The 23,065-nt window shown below is 57.4% G+C and overlaps 3 protein-coding genes across 6 annotated transcripts; all 3 read left to right on the top strand.

Moving 5' to 3' along the window:
• Positions 1-178: 178 nt before the first annotated feature.
• RASSF1 (Ras association domain family member 1) lies at positions 179-9,364 on the top strand. 2 transcript variants are annotated; one of them, XM_032320657.1, is made up of 6 exons: positions 179-504; positions 2,356-2,462; positions 6,710-6,814; positions 7,000-7,297; positions 7,415-7,530; positions 8,405-9,364. In XM_032320657.1, exons 1-6 carry the CDS (start codon positions 255-257, stop codon positions 8,549-8,551), a joined length of 1,023 nt encoding a protein of 340 aa, XP_032176548.1. In that variant the 5' UTR covers positions 179-254; the 3' UTR covers positions 8,552-9,364. The 2 variants fall into 2 exon arrangements, with proteins under 2 accessions (XP_032176548.1, XP_032176556.1); XM_032320665.1 differs by lacking the exons at positions 179-504; positions 2,356-2,462 and adding an exon at positions 2,480-3,175.
• Positions 9,365-10,165: 801 nt separating this feature from the next.
• Positions 10,166-13,125, top strand: TUSC2 (tumor suppressor 2, mitochondrial calcium regulator). Its single transcript, XM_032320758.1, has 3 exons — positions 10,166-10,478; positions 11,580-11,700; positions 11,833-13,125. The coding sequence occupies exons 1-3, from the start codon at positions 10,333-10,335 to the stop codon at positions 11,896-11,898; spliced, it is 333 nt and encodes a 110-aa protein (XP_032176649.1). The 5' UTR covers positions 10,166-10,332; the 3' UTR covers positions 11,899-13,125.
• A 2,041-nt stretch (positions 13,126-15,166) lies between these two features.
• Positions 15,167-20,183, top strand: HYAL2 (hyaluronidase 2). Of its 3 annotated transcripts, none has more exons than XM_032320622.1 (4): positions 15,167-15,305; positions 17,439-18,406; positions 18,921-19,010; positions 19,453-20,183. In XM_032320622.1, exons 2-4 carry the CDS (start codon positions 17,489-17,491, stop codon positions 19,858-19,860), a joined length of 1,416 nt encoding a protein of 471 aa, XP_032176513.1. In that variant the 5' UTR covers positions 15,167-15,305; positions 17,439-17,488; the 3' UTR covers positions 19,861-20,183. The 3 variants fall into 3 exon arrangements, with proteins under 3 accessions (XP_032176513.1, XP_032176521.1, XP_032176528.1); XM_032320630.1 differs by lacking the exon at positions 15,167-15,305 and adding an exon at positions 16,160-16,588; XM_032320637.1 differs by lacking the exon at positions 15,167-15,305 and adding an exon at positions 16,795-17,063.
• Positions 20,184-23,065: the final 2,882 nt, after the last annotated feature.

Below are 23,065 nucleotides of genomic sequence, written 5' to 3'. Positions count from 1 at the left end.
TGCAGGGAGAAAAGGAGAGCGAGGGCCCGGACCCTGCGAGAGCGCTCGCCATCCCACGCCCTCGCCACCCCACTCAGCCTGCGCGCCGACACAGCCCTAGCGCCCAGGTTTCCGTTGCGCCGCTAGCCCCGACCCTCTCCCGCGGCCCTGCCGGGATCCCGGGGGCGGCGCCGTATCGCGGCCCGCCCCGCGGCCCCGCCCGCCCCGCGCTCGCGGGCGCCCAGAGCCCGCGGGAGTCCGGGCCGGAATCGGCCATGTCCACGGAACCTGAACTCATTGAACTGAGGGAACTGGAACCCGCGCGGCGCGCCGGCCCGGGCCGCACCCGGCTGGAGCGTGCCAACGCGCTGCGTATAGCGCCCGGCACCTCGCGCAATCCCGCACGGCAACTGGGCGCGGGCCGCGGCCACCACTTCCAGCCCGCGGGGCCCGCCACGCACACGTGGTGCGACCTCTGCGGCGACTTCATCTGGGGCGTCGTGCGCAAGGGCCTGCAGTGCGCGCGTGAGTAGCAGCCCCGCGCGCTGGCGAGAGCGAAACGGGCGGCCAAGAGGCAGCGCCTGCGCTGCGTGTCAAGTCGCAAAGGAGGGGGTCGGTCGGCAGGGTCGGTTCCCGCGGGCCAGGTGCATTGGCTTTGACCCGTCGTTTAAGAGAGTGCAGGCGGATATATGGTGTATATCCTTGTCCTACTCCACCTGCATCGGGGCACAGCTGCGCAGAGGCAGCTGCCGACGAATAACTATGAATAAGGTGCTGATTCCAAGCTTTTTATCTTTAAAGTGTCTTGGCTCTTCTTGAGAAAGGCTTTGTTTCCACCACTCTCTATAAGTCCCTGTTCCCAGGCCCACCCCTTCCCAAAGATTCACTCACCATGTCCTTCTCCAGGATCTCTGGGATGGGGGAAGTTTTACCCCCTATGGGAGGGGGGCAGGGGGAAAGTATCTTGGGTGGGTCCTCTGCAAATAGGAATTTTGTTGAGCAAATACCTATCGCAGACCCAGCCAGGTGCCAAAACATGAAACACAACCACACACCAGCAGCCCTTCTGCCTCCCAGGAGTCACCCACCAGCAAGCAGAGGTTGCTGCCCCACTGGCTATATACACTAGCTAGAATCGGTTGGGATTTTACAGCCCTCCAAACCCCTATGCCTGGACTTCAGACCTGTTGAATCAATCACTGGGAGTGTACCAGCCACTGGCAGAAAACAAATCATTCCACTGGAATTGAGAGTAGTTGAGAGTCACTGCTCTAGCCCATTTAGGGATAGACACCCTCTAAACACCATTTAGAGGTGTACCAGACTTGTGTAGGCATGGAGACCCTCTCATCCAGAACAAGAGTCTGTCCTGAACACCAGGGTTGTGACAGAATACCAACCATGAGCAAGGGCTGGAACACTGAAGTGTTCCCAAGGAGAAATAAAGTGGACAGAGATAAAATACTGGACAATTTGGGTGTGTGTCAGAAGCAAAGAGAAGAGAGGAATCAAGGGTGATTTTTGATTTTTTTTTTTTTAACATCAAACTGGGATAGTAGCAATTTTTGCTAAGATGAGGTGCTCTGGTGAGGGGAGGATGGAGGTGAAGAGTTGTTTTGGCCACATTGGGTTGACAGGGGCTTCGACCTAAGGAGGGAGGTCAGCGATGGAAGTCTTGGATCTGGTGTAGGTAAGTGTACACAGAGCAGGGCAGTGATGAGGACTGAGCCTTAGACACTCTCCATTAGATCTGGGTGTTGAGACAGAACGAAAGGAACTTAGCAGGAGCTGCCGGGAAACCGGGGTGGCAAGGAGCTCTGGAAATCAAGGAGAGTAAGCATCAAATGATGCTGAGGGGGTGAGGATGAAGGGACCTGGCATGCGACCCTGCGCATGTTGCTGAGGACCCTAACTCGTTTTCTGGAGGGAGGGGCAAGCCTGACTGGAATGGGTAAAGGAGAGAGGACGGTAAGCAGTGTATGTAGATGAATGTTGGTAAGTTTTGGTGCGAGGGATGTAGAGACAGTGACGGAAGAGAACAAGCGTTAAAGGCTTTTGTTAAATGCGCGGAGATGGCGGGGGGGGGGGGGGCGCTGACAATGAGGGAGGGGTATATTCTGCACTCAGTGCGAAAGATTCAGCCGTTCAACAGGCTGGATCCCTAACCGCCGGAGGCCTTCCCGTCAGTTTCCAGACGTTAGGGGACCAATACTAGAATCTGTATAGCAGCGGGGGGTAACAAGACCTTAAGATAAGGCCGGTCATGCAGAGCCTGGCGGGCAACGGCCTTCATCCCGGGGGTTCTCTTCCGTGCCCGGAATGCTTCTCTGAACTGTAGCTGGGGCTCCTCCGCCTCACCGCCAGGCCTCTCTGCAGATTGCAAGTTCACATGCCACTACCGTTGCCGCGCGCTTGTCTGCCTGGACTGCTGCGGGCCCCGGGACCTGGGCTGGGAACCTGCGCTGGAGCTGGACACGAACGTGGTGAGCGCGGGGCAGGGGGGGCGTACGGAAAAGGCGCGCAGACCTGTCGGCCACACTGCAGGAGTTGCTTAGGCCGCGCGGCGTTACGCGCAAAGAGCGTTCTAACGGGGGGTTTCCCGCGACAGAGAAAGGCTAATTCTGCGCGCGGGCTCGAAAGGGTGCCAGGGAAGCCGACTACGCGCGGACCGCCCGGAATCGCCCTAACTCCGCGTCCGCGCAATTTCCGCACCTCCCCGCATCCGCATCCGGTCTTGAGGCCACGCTGGTGCACATGCGCACACGCTCGGACCTGTTCCCCAAGAGAGGAGGGGTCTTCGAGGCAGAGCCGAGCCGAGCTGCCTGGGCTATGAGGTCATTCCTGGAGGCGTGGCGCGTAGGAACCCGCCCTCCGAAGTCCCTCCCCCAATGAGATGAGTGCCCGATCCTGGCTGTCTACGTTTCAGTGTTAACGGCTGCCGCGCGAACTCGGATCGCGGCGCACGCGCACACGCGCCAGGGGCGGTGGTTGGAGGCTACCGGCGCACGGGACTTGGGGAGCTGGCTGGCGGGCGGGCGCGGCGATGGGCGAGGCGGATGCGGGGACGCCTTCTTTCGAGATGACCTGGAGCAGCACAACAAGCAGTGGTTACTGCAGCCAGGAGGACTCAGACTCGGAGCTCGAACAGTACTTCACGGCTCGTACCTCACTGGCTCGCAGGCCGCGTCGGGACCAGGTGGGGGCCGGGGTTTGGGCGGCGGGCCGGTGACAGTCATTGGGACCCTTCCCCTTCACACTAAGTTATCTGCTCGAGTTTGTGGGCAGTCCCACTCCTCCGTCAGTTGGGATTCCATACCGCCCCGGGCCCAGCCTGCGGAACCGTGTGCGGGGCTCTCAGCGCCTCGATGCCGGGTGCCGAGGCCTTGATGTCTCTGTCACAGACCGGTTGAACCAGGGGAAGCAGCTACGTGGCTTGGGGTAGACCCGGAATGGGCATTATCCACCTATGAGTAAAGCCGACCGCTCAGTCTGGACGAGCACCTCGATTTCCGCGTTTAGACGCTCCCACCTCCTCTCTAGGGGACGGGGGTGGGGGTGGTGGGAGGAAGTGGAAGGGAGGTGTCCTCTCGGGGAACTGGGAAATGTGTTTAGGAAGAAAGTTCGGACTCTCCCTCCTCCTCCCCCCCATATGCACTCTTGGACGGAGCCAGCTGAGTCCCCACCTCTTACTAGTCCTGGCCTGCCACTGGCTTCTGGCTTCTGGAATGTGGAGGATTCTGGAGTGGACCTTGCTGGAGTGCTCGCTTAGGCAGCACATATACTCAAATCGGTGTGGACCTGTAGGAAGGGTATTGAGATTCCTAAATACTTTAAGTATTTTAGGTATTTAGATTCCTAAATACCCTTCCTAGAGGTCCACACCGATGGGAAGGAAGGTGGAAAGGAAGCCTAGTTCTGGACTGTAAGCAAACAGGAGCATTTATCCACGGGAGGTGAGGCAGGCTAGATTGTACAAAGCTCAGAGGTGGGATCAAGAGAGATAGGAGTTACTAATCCAGGACTATAAGATGGGATGCTGGAGCAGCTGTTCCTCCCTGAGTCTTCTAGGTGTCCCCATTATCAGAAACCTCTGTGTGCCATGAGTGTGACCACCAAGCTCAAGTAACTGTACAGGAGCTGGTACACCTCAGGAGAGCACCCTGCACAGAGCAAGAGGAAAGAGAGATGGGGACCGTGAAGCTCCGAATACCTTGCAGGAATGCAGCAGAATTCCTTACATGCGCCACGGAAAGGGACTTGTGAGTCTTTAGATGACAATTTTGTACTCTTCAAAATTTTTTTTAAGATTTTATTTATTTATTTGACAGAGAGAGCAAGAGAGGGAACACAAGCAGGGGGAGTGGAAGAGGGAGGAGGCTTCTTGCTGAGCAGGGAGCCCCATGTGGGGCTCGATCCCAGGACCCTGAGATCATGACCTGAGCTGAAGGCAGACGCTTAACGACTGAGCCACCCAGGCACCCCTGTACTCTTTAAATTTTACTCAAAAATTCAGCCCAGACCTTTGACTCTGGGTCACTTGACTGGTGCAAGGTTTGACTGGATCCCTGGGACTTTCTGTCACTCAGGTTTGAGCCATTTTCCATTGTGAAACAGTGAGAAAACCACAAGACACTAACCAGTTGAAAAGGTGGCTGGGGAGTCCCCAGTTGTAGGTAAAATACAAGCCATCAGTCACTATGGACAGTGGCAGAGTGGAGGGTGGGTCACCATAGTGTGGGAGAAGGGAAACTCCATGGTCCTGCTGTGCACACAGAGGGCTGTTGGAATCCTCCAGCAGGAAGCTTTGGAAGCAGAAAAAGAAACTTCTTATTCTTTTAGAATACTGACAGGACAGTGCAATGCCTCCAGTCTAAGTCCCTTATTTTATGAGTAAAGATACTAAGGGAGGCAAAAACAAACAAACAAAACCTAAGGGAGGTTCACCTGGAGAGGGGAAGAGACTGGAACATAGATCAGTGCATCACTGCACCCCAGTCCAGGGCTCCTAGGTGACCTGGGAAGGAAGAAAAAGGAGCAAGTGTTCTCATCCTCAGGCTGGAGCTCAGAACCATCACAAGGAAGGGAAATAAGTTGGTGCCATCTCTGTGCTCACCGTTCTGTAAACAGAATTCTATTCCTTCTTGCTGGGGTTTGGAAGTTTGTTCGGCTTTTCTCCTGCCCCACAGCACTCTCCTATCCTAGTACTCCCTCCTGTCCCAAGCCCTCTCCTCCAGCCTGAACAAACACATCCTCCCTTTATTCCCAGGCTCCAGCCTTCATTTTACCCTCCAAATCTCCCATTTCCCAGGGCCCACACCATTTGTTCTTTACTAGTCTTGGAGGGTTCCTCCCTGCCCCCAGTAAGATTTCCTTCGAAGAAAATTTTTCTTCGAAAATTCCCTGCTGAGATTTTCACTTCTTAGTGCTCTCCTCCATCCAGATTTTTTTTTTTTTTTGAAACTTGGGGAAACAAGTAGGCTTCAGTTTCCACACCTCCCCCAATGCCCCCTTCTGAGGCCCCAACCTAAGTTTTAAGTGCCACATACTTACTGGAAAGTTCTAGGTAAAGAGCATACTGCTAAAAGGCTGTCTAGATGAAGAGCACCCTACCATCTAATGTGTCCTCCTTATTCATCCCCATCGGACGGTTTAAGCTTGGGGGCTCCAAAGCACCAGTTAGGGAGAAGCCTGCCTCTCCTGGGCTCAGAGCTAGACACAAGTCATTTTGGAGGAGCCCAGCTGGTAAGAATTCCCCTGGGACAAAGCATTGGTCAGCAGTGATCTCAGCTGCATCTGTGACACCCCCATTCCAGCCAGGGCCTGACGTCAACAGGAAGTAAGGCTGATGCAATGGAACTGGGGAGTTTGATAGAAAAGTGTTTGTTCAGAGCCCTGGCTTCCCTGGTCCATACTCCACCCTTCCAACAAGAATCCAGCCCCTGGAGGAGTGGGGGATGGGCTGAGTGGTAGAGGGAAAAAAGTCTTTGGGCTGAACCTCCAGACAGGAGGGAGGAGATGCAGAAGCCTACCTGCTTGGCACTTGTGGGACCAGCTCTACCAGGAGGCAGATTGGAGCCTGGCCTGAAGCTGCCTTTGGCGCAGCTTGGCCAAGATCAAATGGCATGACACAGTGGTTTCCTCCCTCTGTGTGAGACATATGGGGCTGGCCCCAGATCCCTCACCAGAAGGTGTTAAAATTGTAGAGGTTGCCCTTACCCTCATGCCTGTGCCTGGCTGGGCTCGTGGTGTGCACCAGTCCCAGACCTCTTGCCGGGTGGTCATGGCCCTTTGCTGGGGCAGAGTGGCAGAGTGGTCTCCCTTCTCCAGAACACTCCTGACCCCACCTAACTAAGGTGCTGGAATCAGGCTGTGCAGTTGAAAGTTGCTTTTATTGTCAATAAGAATCCCACATCTTTTCCTGGCCCCTGGCCTTCTCTCTTCAGTTTTCTTGGTTTTAAGGTATCCTTAGAGCCTCACCCAGTGTTAAGGAGGGCCCATGTAGGCAGCATAAAGAAGCCAAATGACTTGGCCGTTGCTCTGCCCATTCATTGCATGCAAAACCAGGAGCAATGGTGGCTTCTTCTCATCAGGACTCAAGCTTTGTTTCCAAAGTTTCCAAAGGCTGCTTTTTCAAAGTGGCCCATGCAGACTCACCTCCCTGTATGTAACGTGCGTTGCAGTGGGGTGGGTTCTTTTAAGGACCCTGTGTCCATGCTGGCCCCTCTTACAGGACGAGCCTGTGGAGTGGGAAACACCTGACCTTTCTCAGGCTGAGGTTGAACAGAAGATCAAGGAGTACAATAGCCAGATCAACAGCAACCTCTTCATGAGCCTGGTGAGTTGACAGCCTGGGGAAGGGGGTGTGGGGAGAGGCTACAGCTGAAGTCACAGCTAAGGTATTCTTGGGTGGGCCTAAGCAGTAATTTATTTACACCTAGCCTAGCCCCAAGTGGACTAGCAGTGTCCAAATCTGTTCCATCTCATGTGGAACATAGTCATGGTTTGGTTTTTTCTCTTTAGAACAAGGATGGCTCCTACACAGGCTTCATCAAGGTTCAACTGAAGCTGGTACGCCCTGTCTCAGTGCCCTCCAGCAAGAAGCCACCCTCCTTGCAGGATGCCAGGCGGGGCACAGGGCGGGGCACAGCTGTGAGGCGCCGTACCTCCTTCTACCTGCCCAAGGATGCTGTCAAGCACCTGCATGTGTTGTCACGCACGCGGGCACGTGAGGTCATTGAGGCCCTACTTCGCAAATTCTTGGTGGTGGATGACCCCCGCAAGTTTGCACTCTTTGAGCGGGCTGAACGCCATGGCCAAGGTAGGCTTCCCTCCCCGCCATGTATGAGGGTATATATGCATGCACCATGTGTAAGGGGCTGAATGGGCTGGGCCTGACTCTAATCAGGTAACTTTCTTCTCCCTGCCTGGCCTTCAGTGTACCTCCGGAAGCTGTCGGATGACGAGCAGCCCCTGCGGCTCCGGCTCCTTGCAGGGCCCAGCGAGAAGGCCCTAAGCTTTGTCCTCAAGGAAAATGACTCTGGGGAGGTGAATGTGAGTACCCAGCCTTCTTTGGCTTCTTGGTTGTCACTGGATAAGGCTGATGGGTCACAGCTGCAGTAAAGTTGGAAGGAAGAGTAGGACTGGAGAAAAAGCCCTGCAAAGCCTCTTTAAGAGTATGTGAACCTTGTAGCTACAGTGAAGCATTCCAGGCCACTCAAGCCAAGGTCACAGGCTTGTCCGAAGATGCCGGGAAGAATTGTCTTGGTGGTCTGTTCTTTTCTGTTGTGGAAAGTCCTCAGGAGATACAGGAATTCCTCTGATAGTATGGTGATTCCAAGCCAGATCAAAACACACAGGGCACCTGGGTGGCTCAGTGGGTTAAGCCTCTGCCTTCGGCTCAGGTCATGATCTCAGGGTCCTGGGATTGAGTCCCACATCGGGCTCTCTGCTTGGCGGGGAGCGTGCTTCCTCCTCTCTCCCTCCCTGCCTGCCTCTCTGCCTACTTGTGAACTCTGTCTGTCAAATAAATAAAGTCTTTAAAAAAAAAAAAAAAAAAAAACCACAGATGGGCCCACATCAGGGAGGCTCCTGTTCAACCATTATGACTTTTTACCTAGAAGCTTTCTAGCTTCAAAGTTTTGGGTCTGTGGAGTAGTATTAAACTCAGAGTGTGGACATAGCCTTTCCACAGATAACTGGGTGACATCTGGTTTGGTTGCCTGTCTTCAAGGTGACTGCTCTACTTTATGGGGCCCATCTTCTCTACAGACTATTGTCAAGAATCCTAGCACAGGCCATTCAGGCAAGAACGTAACATTAGAAAGCCCTATCCTAGCTGTGTGACATGACTGCTGCTCTTCGCTGGGGAGGGCCTGCTGATTTGGCCATGCCTGCTGCAGCCTGTTTCCCTCCTTTCCACCTGCAGTGGGATGCCTTCAGCATGCCCGAACTACACAACTTCCTGCGCATCTTACAGCGGGAGGAAGAGGAACACCTGCGCCAGATCCTGCAAAAGTACTCCTATTGCCGTCAGAAGATCCAGGAAGCCCTGCATGCCTGTCCCCTGGGGTGACCTCTTGTACCCCTGGGGGAAAGGAGGAGAGTAGGCAGCGCCGAGAGCGTGCCGTGTGAGTGTGACAGGGCCCATGTGGCTTGAAGAATGAGTGTGCATGGAGGTCATCTCTTACCAGGGGAATGAGCCCAGAGAACAGCAAAGGAGCTGGCCCCCTGTGTCCACGCATAGGTGTAGCAGAGCATGGCTCTTCTGCCCTTTGTGTAGTGGGTCATGCTGGGCCGGGGTTGCCTCAGAAAGCTGCTCCAGGCTTGCAGCAGGGATTGAGCAGAATTAAGTCTCTTTAATTCATGTCTCAGATACCAGAATCTTGGGAAACCCTACAAACAGAATAGGGTCATGTTTGCAGGGATAAGGGCCCTCATCTATGGGGAAGGGTCGTATGTGTTGGGTCTCAGATGGGGTGTCAGGACAGTCGGAGCCAAGGGCAGGTGTTCAACATAAGGCAGGCGTGGGGAACGAGTCTAGGTTTCCCTCTACAGTGGCTTCTGACTCCTCACACACACTGGGGTCAGGGAATGCTGGCTCATGGTGCAGCAACAGTGCCTCAGTGCCTCCTCCAAGGAGGATGTCCCTAGGCCAGGGTCTGTGTGAATGTGGGCACTGGTCCAGGTCTGTGCCTTCTTTGCCTATCAAAGCGAGGGTCTTTCCCTCAGTTATTTTTGATGATGTGTGCGAATGTATGTACTATTTTGTGGCCTCAGCTGCATGCCTCCTGTGGGGAAGGGGGTGGGGGTGACAGTCATCATCAGGGCCTGGGGCCTGAAGAGAATTGGCTGAATAAAGATTTAAGATTTCTGCTTTGGAACTCTTTATTATGGGTCCTCAACTGAAGTTGCCCTCGTGCCAGTGGCTACCAAGGGTGATGGACAGGCTCATAGAGCACCTTTTAAAAGTCACCATTTGACCAATATTTGAAGGATGTGGGGGTACAAATAGGGACTGTAAACACGCACCACCATGGGGGTTCAGGTCAGGCAAGAATATAAGCTAGAATTTAGGGAAACCACACCCTTCCCAACACATACACACACACTCTAAGCTGTGGGAGGCGTTTTTACTGAACTGCTACTATGGACCAGGACCAGATGCTGCTCATGGCCCCGAAGGTCTAGCTGTTAATTCTTGCCTTCGTGAAGTATGCCTTCTAGTGGGTTTGGAAAGAACACTGAACCCAAAGTTTTTCAGACTGACCGTAGCTATGCATTTGGCCAATTACCTAGTTTTCTTTAGGTTTGGTTTCTTTACATGCAACAGTGGTGATCACAGAAACGGTGTGGGTATAAAACGAAGCCAGGCGGGCAATGCGGGGCCTGGCTGGGGCAGCCCTAAAGGGCTGGTTGTGGGGAAGCTGGTGGTTGGGCAGCCCGCTGGACCTGACTTCTGGGGGCCGGGGACGTCGGAGACGCCACACTTGAAAGCAGGAGGACACAACCTCCGCTTGACTGGGTAGGAGCTGTCCCAGCTGGGGAGAGCGTGGCCTGCTGGGACCTGACGTTTCGCGGTTCCTGCTGGGATGCCTAGCTTCCGAGAGCCGCTATTGGTCCCGCCCCGCGGACCGACGAGAGAAGCAGCCAATCAGAGAAGGCAGCGTGCGGAGCGTGCGGAAGCGGAAGTGAGGTTTCCGTGGAGACAGCGGAGCCTACAGAAGGCGGCGGCGGCAGCGGCGGCAGCGGCGGCGGCGGCACCTGCGAGCGGAGGCCCGGGCAGGGCATGGCGGCGCCCACGGCCCTGTGAAAGCAAAGCGGCCGAGGGGCTCGCCATGCGCCGGCGGCCCTGACATGGGCGCCAGCGGCTCCAAAGCTCGGGGCCTGTGGCCCTTCGCCTCGGCGGCGGGGGGCGGAGGCCCGGAGTCGTCGGTCGCTGAGCAAGCTTTGGTGCGGCCGCGAGGCCGAGTCGTGCCCCCCTTCGTATTCACGCGCCGCGGGTAAGGGCGCGGATTCCGCCCCGGGGAGGACAGGCGGGCAGCGGGGCGCTCCCCGTCACAGGGAGCTCCAGGAGGAGTCGGATGTTTCGGGCACCCGTGGGAGCAAGGGGTGGGGAAAGCAGAGCAGTCAGTCCCTAGCGATCTGGCTGCTTGGAAGGTCTCTCTAGGGGAAGAGTGGGCCTGAGGCTTGTCCATGGGCGGGCACGGTAAAGCTGAGCTGGAGCCTCCCTGAGACTTCAGAATTTCTTTCTTTCATCCCCTTCTGCCCAGCATGAAAGTTGAAGGCTCCTAGCCTCCCTCTCCCCCAATTCTTCTGAAGGAAGAATAACCCTGTTTTGACTGTTTTCGTTCCCCACCGTCGTGGGGTTAGACCTCTGAGGATAGTAGCCGCGAAAGTAGGACTGGGCCCCAGTGTTGAGGATGGAACCTTGGTAAAAAGACCTTCACCCAGGTATGTTCTTCACATCTGGAGTACTGACCTCCCTTCTCTTTTTCCACGGGTCCAGATAGGAGCGCTATACTGGCCTCCTCCTTGTGGGCCAATGGAAATGGTACTCAAGTGATGTTGGAGATTTGGCTGTAGATATTAGGGAGACTCAACAGTGGTAGTCTGGCCACACCAGCCATCTGGGGTGGGTGGGGAGGATTCAACCTTTTTCTCTTTAGGCTCCCTTCTAGTTCAGGCATCTGACATCTCAGGTTGGCCCAGGGCCAGCAGCATCTTCTGGAGAGAGACACGTGCCCAAGCCATCATCCTGCCCACTCTAGAAGTCCTGGGTGAAGACAAGGGCCTGATGTTGGAATGGCTGCTTTTGTTGAGCAAACCAGTGATGAGAACTGGCTGTGGCTGCCATGACAACGTGCTCTGATTGATCTCTCTTCTGGGAGACTGACAGAGTAGCACTGGCTACCATCCCACTCCCCACTTGCTTCTAGTAGACCCCAAGCCCTAAACAAAGGATTCTTCGGGCATATTATCCTCTCTTCCTCCCACCAAGGTTGCTCCCCATTTGGAGGTGGGCGCATTTCCCTGTAGTCTGGTCATTTGCCATGACTGGGTGTGGGTCTCCAGCCCAGCCCGTTCCCTCTCTCTCCACACAGCTCCATGTTCTATGATGAGGATGGGGATCTGGCTCACGAGTTCTACGAGGAGACAATCGTCACCAAGAATGGGCAGAAGCGGGCCAAGCTGAGGCGGGTGCATAAGAACCTGATTCCTCAGGTGAGGGTCTGGGCAGTGGTCATAGAGCCTGTGTTGAGTGTGTGGAGACCCCAGATGTGGTCTGCTGTCATGGTGGGATGTGCATGTCTTGGGGAAGGAGCTGGCCCTCACTAGCCTCTGTTTCCATGGCAGGGCATCGTGAAGCTGGATCCTCCCCGCATCCACGTGGATTTTCCTGTGATCCTCTATGAGGTGTGAGCCTGGGGAGTGGCAGGCATAAGCGCTCCCTACCCCACCAAGAAACCCCCAGGCTCAAGGTGTGGCTTCCATTAAGGAACCTAAGCTGGGGCCACAACCCTGAATAAACTGCATTGGCCTGGAAACTTCAGCTGTGAGCGGGGCAATCCTGCAGTGTTGGTTGGGTGTTGGTTTATATGTGGACAAGAGGTGGCTGGCGGCTGGTGAGGGCTAATGGCAGAGTTACCAGCCCACCTTCCCCAGCAATCCCTGCAAGGAACATGGCAGGGCATATGCCGGTCAGGAATGCCTGGTTCCTGCACCTTTGCCTGGCCTGCTTTCTTCCAAGCTTGCCTAGGGCCCAGCCCTGCTAGGGACTACAGCACTTTACAAGCAAGGTCTGCCTTCTTCCAGCCCCTGGGCTGTGGGAACTGTACACAAGTGGGAACTTCCTTTCCCTCATTTCCCTTACCCCCTTGTTGGAGCATTTCAGCCGTTTGCTACCTCGATTCCTCCTATGTTGGACAGAGGTGGGGGGCAGTGCAAGCCTGATTCTTCCTGCCTACCTTCTCATCTGTTCCCACCCCCAGATGGATGGACAGTTTTCTGGCTGTTAATAGGAGATGGGACTGGTGTGGGAGGATTCTTCCTCCACCCAGGGCTGGACTGATCCCTCCCCACTGCAACTACTTATTGTCCTCCCCACACGCACACACACACCCCAGCTGAGAGGGCATAAGACGGGAACAGGAAGGGCTATGATGCCTGTGCCTATGGGGAGTTGCCCCGGCCCACCTACTTTGTCTAATCCTCCTTGCCTTTGTACCAGCCCGACACTTACACACACCCCTGCCATAGGGAGGAGACCATCTGCCACCCTTTGGTGAGGGACAGCACCCCTAAGGTTGGTGTCAAAAGCTGTGAGGAGCCCACCACCCCTTTCCCTACAGTATACCCATCCCCCAGGATCAGTCAATGGAAGGTACTGAAGCCCCTGGGTAGAGACAGAAAGGAGAGATCAGTCATAAAGGAATACTTAAAATGTGAAAGTCTGTAAATAGTCTAGTCCATGATGTTGGGGCAGAGTCTGATTTCTACATCAAAATGACTTTTTTTTTTTTAATTCCTTACTGTGCAAGCTCTGTGCTTTTAAGAGTGTGGGAAATGGCTTGGGAAGGGCGGCCCCCAATCTAAGAAGGATGTTGTGTTATTTGTTTAGTTTCAATAAAATTATTTGTAGACCCTGCAGACAAGAGTGGCATCTGCTGTGACATCCCATGTCTAGACTGGGCCACTCCAATGGCTCCCATCTTTATCGTCGAGATGAGCCCCCCTTGTGGCCATCCCAGCTGTGGCCAGCAGGTGGCAGTGTATTCACACACCCCTCACTGCAGGGCCCCTCAGAATGGAAGGCCACTCACTTTATTGTGTTTAATAGGTGGAGACTCCTGGAATTGGAAGGTTTTGGGGTGCTTCACTAGGGATTGGCCCCATCTGCCTGACCTGAGGTGACAGCATTACCTCAGGTAGTTCTGGGACAGCTATCTTGCCCCCAGCGATGCCAGCTGACCCCACATGAGGTCACAACACGAACCCCATGGACCTCCACTATCCATCTTAAGTGGACAGCAATCAGCTGGGTGCCACCATGCCCTTGGCCTACCGCCAGCCTATGTAGCCCCAACCCACCTGCTTCCTCCCAGGACTGTCTGTGGATACCACCAGGAGAATGGGTTTGGGGCTTCTGTTCCATCAGACAGAACTCACCCACTTAGTACTTTCTTTGTTCCTTGCTGACCCTGTGTTCTCACCTCCTGCTGACCCTGTGTACATTCAGCCTACACTTCTCAGGCCCTGCTAGAAGGCTGGTTCCCTGCTAGGTTTGGCTTTTGGCCATCAGCCCAAATTCCAGTTAGGAAAGAGGGAGTTCAGGGACACAGGCTTCTGGGTTTGGGGAGTTGGCCTGCCAGTCGTTTGGAGGCTTAAATTTGTCATATCTGGAGCAGGATCTTCCTGTGCAGCCTTTGTAGGTCTTCTTTGGGCACCTTCCCACTTCCCTGATAAGATGCCAGACATAAGGCCCTGTCATCCTCTGTTATCCCCCTTACTGCCCCAGGGCCAGGACTCTGCCATGCCAGATGGCATCCCATCTCCCATCACCACTATCCCAGTGTTGGGGGAACTCCCTGGGTTCAGCCTGCCCCAGCTGACCCCAAAGCTGGAAACAATGGGGGTCAGGGCAGTGTTCTTCCACTCCCTTCCACTGGGCTGTGTTCACTTCCTTCCTGCTGGCTGCCTGAGGAAGTGTCCCTGCCCTGGGACTGTCTGGTCTGGCCTTTGTTTCCCCAGGGGCCCCCACCCTTGCCGTTTCCAAGGCTTGTGTCCCTTACGGAGCCAGCACAATGGTATGGGGACACACCCTCCCTTGCCATGTCCTGGACTCCTTGGTCCTCGGTGGTACTCTAGGGTGTGTACCCAGTTTCCCAGTCTTCTTCCATGGCCTTCTGTTAGGAGAGGGGCCCTGGCCTCAGGGAGGTGGGCCAGTAGGGTGAATGGGGTAGGCTGAGGGTGATTTGAGGGTGTGCAGTCTTGCTCACCCCTCTAGAACAGCCTGCTGGGACTCCACTGCAGCTTTGCCTGGGGCTAGTCCTGTTATGGGCACGCCCCTCCCATTGAAACAGCCCTTTTCCCAGCCAAGTTATGAGCTCCCTACTCTACAGTGTCTTGGTGAAGTTCACCCAGGAATCTGGGGGCCTATAGACCCCTCCCAGCCCCTGTCCCAACCCCCACGCTGCGCAGCATGTTACATCAACATGTTTTCCACTCTCACATTTGGGATGCTTCCGCTGTCAGTGGGAAAAATTGACCCAGCTCCTGGAAGTTCCCCAAAACCCCCCGGAGCCGGTTCCCTTCTTCACCACCTGCCTTGGGGGACCGTCAGCCAAGCATCCCACCACTGGGCCCCTTCACTCACAGGCTACTGGATTTGAGGACCAGCCTCACCCCCAAGGGGAGGTTAGGGAGAAGAGCTTTCAGGGTTAGGAAGCTGCCGGCATGGCGGAGGCTGTCACCTGAGCCAAGTCCTACAGCCTTCCCGTCACCTGGTGCAGTTCCCAGAGCCAGGGTATACTGCAGGCGGGGGGGAAGGGTGGGGAGGGCAGCCAGCCAGCAGGGCACGTCGGAGGGAAACAGGGTCAAGGCGGTCCCTTCCCCCGCGCTTGTTTCTGGCCCTTTCCTCAGAGGGGCAGCAGGAAGTGAGGAAAAAGGGTTGGGGTGGGAGGCGGGAGCGGGTGGGAGGGGATGGGGTTTATCAAGTCGCCGGCGGGCTGCCCGGGGGGCAGCAGCTGGTGCGAGTAGCTTAGCTAGAGAGGCTCACCCAGGGAAGAAGGGAGGCCGCCGACCTACTGGGCCCACGGGCTCCCACACAGGTGAGCCCAGTGCAGGCGACTGCTCTGCACCCCCTTAGATCCGCTCACAGGAGCTCTTTCTCCCTCCCCTCCCTGGCGCGCAGACGGGATGGGCTGGAGATGCAGACCCGGGCACTTTGGGGGAGCTGAGCCCCTTAAGGGGCAGAGGATCTAGACGCAGGGAGATCTTGGCCCGGTCCGGCTCCAAGGCTGCTCCCCAGCGGGAGGGGCTTGTGGGACGAAAGGGCTCATGATACCGGGTGGAGGCCCGGGGAAAACCCCTCTAGCCAGGCTGGCTCTCTCTGCGGTTGGGCCGGGTACTTCTGGGGGTAGCAGCCTCCTCAGGTTGAAATAAAGGCTGGGAGGCTCCTACAGGCCTCCAGAGAGCCTGGGCAGGAAGGAATGGGAGCCCAGGCATGGGCCTGTCCCGAATGCAGGTCGCGGGCTGGGGGCCCTATCCCCAGGGCCCGCTGGGCTTACAGACCCCAGCGGAACCCGCCAAGCTGCGACTCAAAGGTCGTGTTGCCAAGACAACCCACAGCCTCGGCCCAGCCCAGCAGGGGCTGAGAGGCTGGTGCTTAGCCCCCTCCCCAAGACTAGCAGGGGGCGGGGCTTCCCTTCAGAATGGAATGGGGGGAAGGGAGCCCTGATACGTAGGGCACTGGGTGTTGTAGTCCCGGGAGGTCCGAGGTCGGCACTGGTCACTGTCTCTCTTTCCAAACTAATGGCCGCAGAGCTGGAAGCCACACTCGCGGGTACAGGGCCAGATCCTCTGCTGCCCCCAGCCAAGGCCCCGGGTCCCTCAGCACCACCTTATAGACGGGCGGAGGAACACCACCTTCTTTATTCCCTCCGCGACTCCAGTCCCTAGCGCTGTCCCTTTAAGCGGCTGGTCGCGCGGCGGAGCCGGGAGGACTGTACCACCGGCCGCGAGCTGGCGGGGGAGGATATATTGGGCTGATTAGAGCTCGCGCCTCAGAATCCAGAAGAAAGCCCCATTCGGAGGGGCCTCACGGCCCCAGATGGATGGCCACATTCCTCGGCGGAGGATCTGAGAACCTTGGAGGCCGAAACGCGGCACTGGCTGCGTGAAAGTCAGGAACACCTTCCCGCCCCGGCCTCAAGTCCTGCCCCGGGCCCACCTCCGCTCTGGATTCTTAAAGAGCCCGCGGGCCGGGGCTTGGGGGGGTGGAGCAGCAGAGGCGCCGTGCCCGGGCCGCGCCTCGGCGAGTGGCTGGAGTGGGCCGGGCTGGGCCGGGGATGGCGGTGGTCATGGCGCGGGTCCCGGCAGCGCCCCGCGCGAGGTGAGGGCGAGCAGTACAAACCTAGCGGCGTTCCCACACAGGCTGAGTTCTGGACCCACCGGGATGCGCCCAGCTGGACGGCCCAAGAACCCTCCCCCAACCCGGTCCGGCTGAGGCCCCACGTGCGGGGCGGGGGCGGGGTCCCGCACAAAGGCCAGGCGAAGTGAGCTCCTCCCCGGACCCGCCTGGCGGGCGGGCGCGCGCGCGCGCATTCCCGGCGGTTGCGTAGGGAGGGGCCGGTTCGCTGGCGCCGCCGTGGGAGGTCCGCCGCCCCTTTGTCCCGGTGCGGGCCTCCACCAAGCTTGGGAGAGTGTCTGCGCTCGAGACAAAGTCCTGACAGCCCCGCTCTTCTGCCGGGCGGGTGCTACACAGATACCAGTTCCGCGGCTGTGTTCCAGCTTCCTGGTGGCTGCATGAGCTGTGCCCTGCCTTATCCAAATGCTATCATTTCTCTGGATCGGGAATTCTTCACGGGGTACAGAGTGGGCCTCTGGTTCGGGGCTTTCTGAAACCTTGTGTTGGGTGGTATGCAGATATCTCTATTTCTGAGCAGCGAGTCCATGGCTCAGTCTGCCAGTTCTGAGTCACAGACCTACCTGAGGTCTCTGCCCAGCCATAAGCCACCTGCTCCAGGAAGGAGCCCTATGTTCCTGGCAGTGAGTTTCCAGGGTGTCTTGCATTCCCCTCACTGGCCTGTGGTCTCTCAGATCTGTAACACTCACCTAACAGGGTCTGAACAGCCTGGGCACCGTGCCCCAACAGAGCCTGGGCTGTGGGATTGTGAATAGGTTTGGGGTGGGCACCTCCAGGATTTTGTAGACTGACTTGCTCTCTCCCATCTTTCCCCCAGTTCCTGAGCTGGTGCCAGGCAGGTGACACCATCTTCCTGCAGCCCCCAGCATGTGGGCAGGCCTGTGCCCTGCCGTCACACTGGCCCTGGTGTTGGTGGCATGGGCCACTCAGCTCAAGCCCACAGCGCCACCCATCTTCACCGGCCGGCCCTTCGTGGTAGCATGGGATGTGCCCACACAAGACTGTGGCCCTCGCCTCAAGGTGCCCCTGGACCTGAAGGCCTTTGATGTTCAGGCCTCACCTAACGAGGGTTTCGTGAACCAGAATATCACCATCTTCTACCATGATCGGCTGGGCCTGTATCCACGCTTCAGTTCCATGGGACGGTCTGTGCACGGGGGTGTGCCGCAGAATGGCAGCCTCTGGGCGCATCTGAAGATGCTACAGGAGCATGTGGAACACTACATCCGTACCCAGGAGCCCGCGGGCCTGGCGGTCATCGACTGGGAGGACTGGCGGCCCGTGTGGGTGCGCAACTGGCAGGACAAGGACATATACCGCCAGTCGTCATACCAGTTGGTGGCTGTTCGCCACCCTGACTGGCCGGCAGAGCGCGTGGTCAAGCAGGCGCAGTACGAGTTTGAGTTTGCCGCCCGGCAGTTCATGCTGGAGACGCTGCGCTTTGTCAAGGCCGTGAGACCACGGCACCTCTGGGGCTTCTACCTCTTCCCCGACTGTTACAACCACGACTACGTGCAGAACTGGGAAACCTATACGGGCCGCTGCCCTGATGTCGAGGTCTCCCGAAACGACCAGCTGGCCTGGCTGTGGGCGGAGAGCACAGCCCTCTTCCCCTCCGTCTACCTGGATGAGGCCCTCGCGTCCTCCACCCACGGCCGCAACTTCGTCAGCTTCCGGGTTCAGGAGGCCCTCCGCGTGGCTCACACCCACCACGCCACCCACGCGCTCCCGGTCTACGTGTTCACGCGACCCACCTATAGCCGCAGGCTCACGGGGCTGAGCGAGGTATGTGCCTTCGGCGGCCGTGCCTTCCCCCGCCACCCCCAACCACTGTGGGGGTGGGGGTGGGGTAGGCAGGGGGCCTCCTGCCCTCCAGCTGACTGGCTGCTCTCCATCCCCTCCCGTCATTCTCTCTGTGACCTTGTGAAAGGGTGGCATCATTAGGTCCATTTTGCAGATGAGAACATTCAGGTCGAGATGCTGAGAAATTTGCCCAAAGCTTCCCAGCACATCCAGGACAGAGCAGGGACTTGGGACTAGGCTCCCTGACTTTGGAGTTCATCCTGATAGATACATCCTAGATTTGAGTAGGCCATTGGCTTGGGAAATGGAAGCCTGAGTAGGAATGCAAATGGCTTGCGCATCTAGTGAGAAAGGGAAACAGCCTCTGCCTGAGGGTGGGAAGGGGTACGGGGCTGAGGGGACCAGAAAGTCAGAACAGGGTGGGGGCCTGTCCAGCCTGTCTGGTCCTCATCCTGTGGTCTCAGTCTTCCCCAGTGACCGTCCTCCTCCCACACAGATGGATCTCATCTCCACCATTGGTGAGAGTGCAGCCTTGGGCGCGGCCGGGGTCATCCTCTGGGGGGATGCAGGCTACACCACCAGCACGGTGAGTAAGACCCCCCCACACCCCAGCCTACTAGAGCGGAGTCTGCGGGAGTGGGGGACAGGCAGAGAGTTGCAGCTTTCGGCTGCCTACCTCAAGGTGGGCAAACCAACCTAGATGGGGCCCTTTGTCTGTCTCCCTCCCAAGGCGCCTCTGGTCCCAACAAAGAAAGAGTCCCTCCCCTATTCCCAGGAAAGGGATCATGCTGTCCTGAACAGCCTCAGAGGTCCACCCTTCCCCCTTACCCTACCCCCATGCCCTGGGCTCACCTCTGGAGCCACCTCTTTTCTCAGTGGAAACGGGCAGTCAGGGCTGGAGCACGCATGTATGTGAACACATGTGCGTGCTGTTACAAGAATGTACAGGCACTGCGGGGTGAACACAGAGTTTCTATCCGGGCCTGTGGGTTAAGGCCACTGACCTGATCCCTGGCCTCTGTCCCCAGGAGACCTGCCAGTACCTCAAGGATTACCTGACACGGCTGCTGGTCCCCTACGTAGTCAACGTGTCCTGGGCTGCCCAGTATTGCAGCTGGGCCCAGTGCCACGGCCACGGGCGCTGTGTACGCCGTGACCCCAGCACCAGTACCTTCCTGCACCTCAGTGCCAGCAGCTTCCGCCTGGTGCCAAGCCACGTCCCGGGTGAGCCCCAGCTGCGGCCGGAGGGGGAGCTCAGCTGGGCTGATCTCAACTACCTGCAGATGCACTTTCGCTGTCAGTGCTACTTAGGCTGGGGTGGCGAGCAATGCCAGTGGGACCGTACACGGGCAACTGGGGGTGCCCATGGGGCCGGGGCTGGGTCCCACCTCACCGGCTCGCTGACTGTGGCAGCCCTGGCCCTGACCTGGACTTGATAGGGATCTCTCACCCGGCCGCTGGGCAAGCTGGCCTCTGCCACAAGGGCTCTGCCGGGCACGTAGGAGCCTGCAAGAGGTGGACAGACTGGAGCCCCAAGGGGGCAGATCCCTGGGGATGCCTGGTAGGGCATCCATACCAGCTCTCACCCCCCTGTTCTAAGGGGGAGGGGCAATTCCCTGAGAGGCCCCTTCTCTCCCTGCCAGAGAGGAAGAGGGGCTCAGCTGGGCCAGAGAGGACCTGACCCTACTCTCCTGCCCTTGGATAGTTTATTATTATTATTTTGGGGTCTCTTTTGTAAATTAAATACAAAACAACTGCTTCTGTGCTTAGACTGTGTGCACCTAGGCAGGACATGTGACAGAGATCCCAGTGTCTCTCAGGTTTGAGCGCAGCTCTGTCTCTATGAGACCCTGTGCTGGGGACTTCCTGAAGTCTGTCAAATGCACTCCGTGGAACCTGGAGGCCCAGAGCTGCCCATTCTGCAGCTGCCTGCTGAGGCTGGGGCCGCCGGGAACAGAGGGATTCACATTCCATCCCAACACCCAGGGTCTTGCTTTCTCCATATTGATTGGAAAGTGGTTGGGCCCAGCCTTCTGTGAGGGACCAGGCTCATTGTGTTTCTGCTCCTTGCTTCTGGGTCCCCCCTGGCCCAGTGCCACTCACCTCGCCTTGCCCACCCAGGGAGAACGGGGAAGTGGATATTTGATCTTCCCTAGCTGGGCAGGCAGCCAGACTACCCCTCCTTGCTGTTCCCATAGGCAAGGGCGTATCTTCCACTCCCTGCTCCCAAGGGCAGTGGACTCCAGCCCCACATACCTCTCCCCAGCTGGGTCACAGGTCTCCACTGGGGTTTGGGACCTGAATCCTGAAGTCTTGTCCCTGACCCACTGCAAAGATTTATGTTGGGGCAAGAAGGAGACATCTTGAGTCTGGGAGCAGAGACCTTCTTAAAGGTCAGCTCCTTCCTGGCACTGGGAGAATGTGGCTTGTCCCTTGCTTTCCCAGGGGAGAGAAGTAGCATCTGGAGTCATCAGACCAGCTCCGGCCTGCTTCATTCCCCTGCTTCTGAAGGGGCTCAGCCCCTGTCCTCAGCCATCAGACCCTCACTTGGGGTCCCCTTGTCCATGTCAGTGATGATGCGGGCCCTGCCCTCAGCACACACTGGCTGTGGAAAGACAGACTCAAGAAAGAGCCAAGTGGTGAAGGGGGGCAGCCCAGCCACAAAGACTGAAGGGAGGTATCCTCGTGGAAGTGCCTTCTACAGTGAGTTTTAAAAGGGGAAGGGGAAGCTTGAGACAAAATGCAGGCAAAGGCTGGAGGAAGTCGGAACACAGCTGAGACTGAACACAGCCTGGCTCGGGCTCAGCCTCAGTCCTGGGCTGCGGCATGGCCAGGGTGTTAACTGCAGGAAAGGCAGGAAGGGCAGGAAGGGCCGCCTTCGAGCGCCACCACGCCTGACTTTGCCTGACGGCGGTGACCGTCTCACCTGTTCAGCAAACAGCATACACATGTACCTGGGCTGGGCTGGGCTGGGCTGCATCCGTGAGCAACATCAGCAAAGGGCCCTGTCCTCCTGACGCACACCAGATACAGAGGCCAAGTCAGAGGCAGTCAGCAGAGCAGAGCCCGGAGCAGCAAGCCCCACCACGCTGATGCCAGCTCAGGTTGTAAAGTGATCCTCCTCCCTCTGGCTGACAACAGCCGAGCGACAGCAGAGAATGGAGGGAAGGGGGCTAAGCAGTAGCACGGGGAAGGCAACATCAGTTCATGCGGTGGGGGGAGAAGGCTGAGGCGGAAGGATGCCCAGCCCTCATGGCCATGGCTGGGAGAAGTCTGCTGGACAGAAGATGAAGGTGTTGGTCTATAAGGTCATGAGATGATGGAGCCAGCCAAAAGAGGGCAAGGAAGAAGCTGTGGCTTCCTGCCCTCGTTGCCCTCACACCTCTTGACTTCCCCTACCCAGCTGTGACCCTCAAACACACCAGTGAGCTACCCTACCCACATCTGTAACACCCAGCATCCGTGGCCTTCCCCACCTAGCCAGGACTGCATAGCCAGCAAAGCTGTGGTTTCCCCTACATGTGTGACTTTACATGCCTGTTACCTCCCCCAAACACCTGTGGCCTGTACCTATCTGGCTGGGACCCCTCCAGGCAAACCTGTGATCACCTCACATCCCTTTCCAGGAGGACCTGGACAACAGCCTTGCGGAAGATGCAACTCGGGGACAGCCACAGCTGTGGGTGGGTCAGGGTAAAGCAGAGTAAGATGGCTCAGACCTGGGGTGTGCACGTCACCAGAGAGCAGGCAGGGCTGGACCACGAAGCTGGACAGACCCCAGACACACACGGCACTTGGGCCAGTCCGGCCAGCGGAGCACAGCAGGGGTAGTTCTGTCTGCAGGGCTCTAGGGGGAGCATCTGGGGAGCATCTTCCTGCCGTTCCACCATTGGAGTGTCTCTCTTCAACCGAGGCTGCTGGAGGTTGCTGGCCTGACAGTTGGCTGAGTTGTGCCAATCGCGGCACTAGATTTCTGGGGGCACCCGAAGGTACTGTGAACCCTCAGGGAGAGGGAGTCGGGGCTGCCTTGATGCTCTCCCCCACCCCTCAAGAGTTGCGCCAGGCTCCCTGCCCCTAATGGTCATCACTCTGTGGCCCTGATTCCTGAATAAAACAGCAGCCACCACCTCTGTGGTGAGATCCTGTGCTGGGATCCTCCTCTGGTGCTGTCAACTTCTCCATCCTAGCCTGGGGGATGGAGTGCAGAAGGTAGCCGGCTATCACTGACTCACTGGCCACTGTGCTGCGGGGGAGGGGTATCCCTAGCTCAGGCTCAAACTGGGCCCTAGACTCAGGCAGCACTCTCGCCCAGACCAGGTCCATGAGCTTTCCCTCACCACACCCTGGCAGGCGTGCCTGGGCCTGGGCCTGGGCCTGTGCACCTAGCAAGTCTCAGTAATCAGTTTCTGAATCAGCAAACAAGTGAAATCACAAAGGAATGAACAAGCATGTGGTCACTGACACACCCAGGCTCACCCAAACATGGGGTCTCAGTCACGAGACCACGGACTCTCACACCCAGTTCAGGTACTGGGTCCGCACTTGCACACGCACACACTACTGGGCCTTGCGCAGAGGCCTGGGCCGTAGCTGACCAGGGCTTCACAAAGACACATTCGCTGATTGGCCCCAACATCATAG

The sequence above is a fragment of the Mustela erminea genome, chromosome 1, assembly GCF_009829155.1.
Source record: "Mustela erminea isolate mMusErm1 chromosome 1, mMusErm1.Pri, whole genome shotgun sequence".
NCBI lineage: Eukaryota > Metazoa > Chordata > Mammalia > Carnivora > Mustelidae > Mustela > Mustela erminea.
This window is presented reverse-complemented; position numbering and strand designations above follow the sequence as displayed.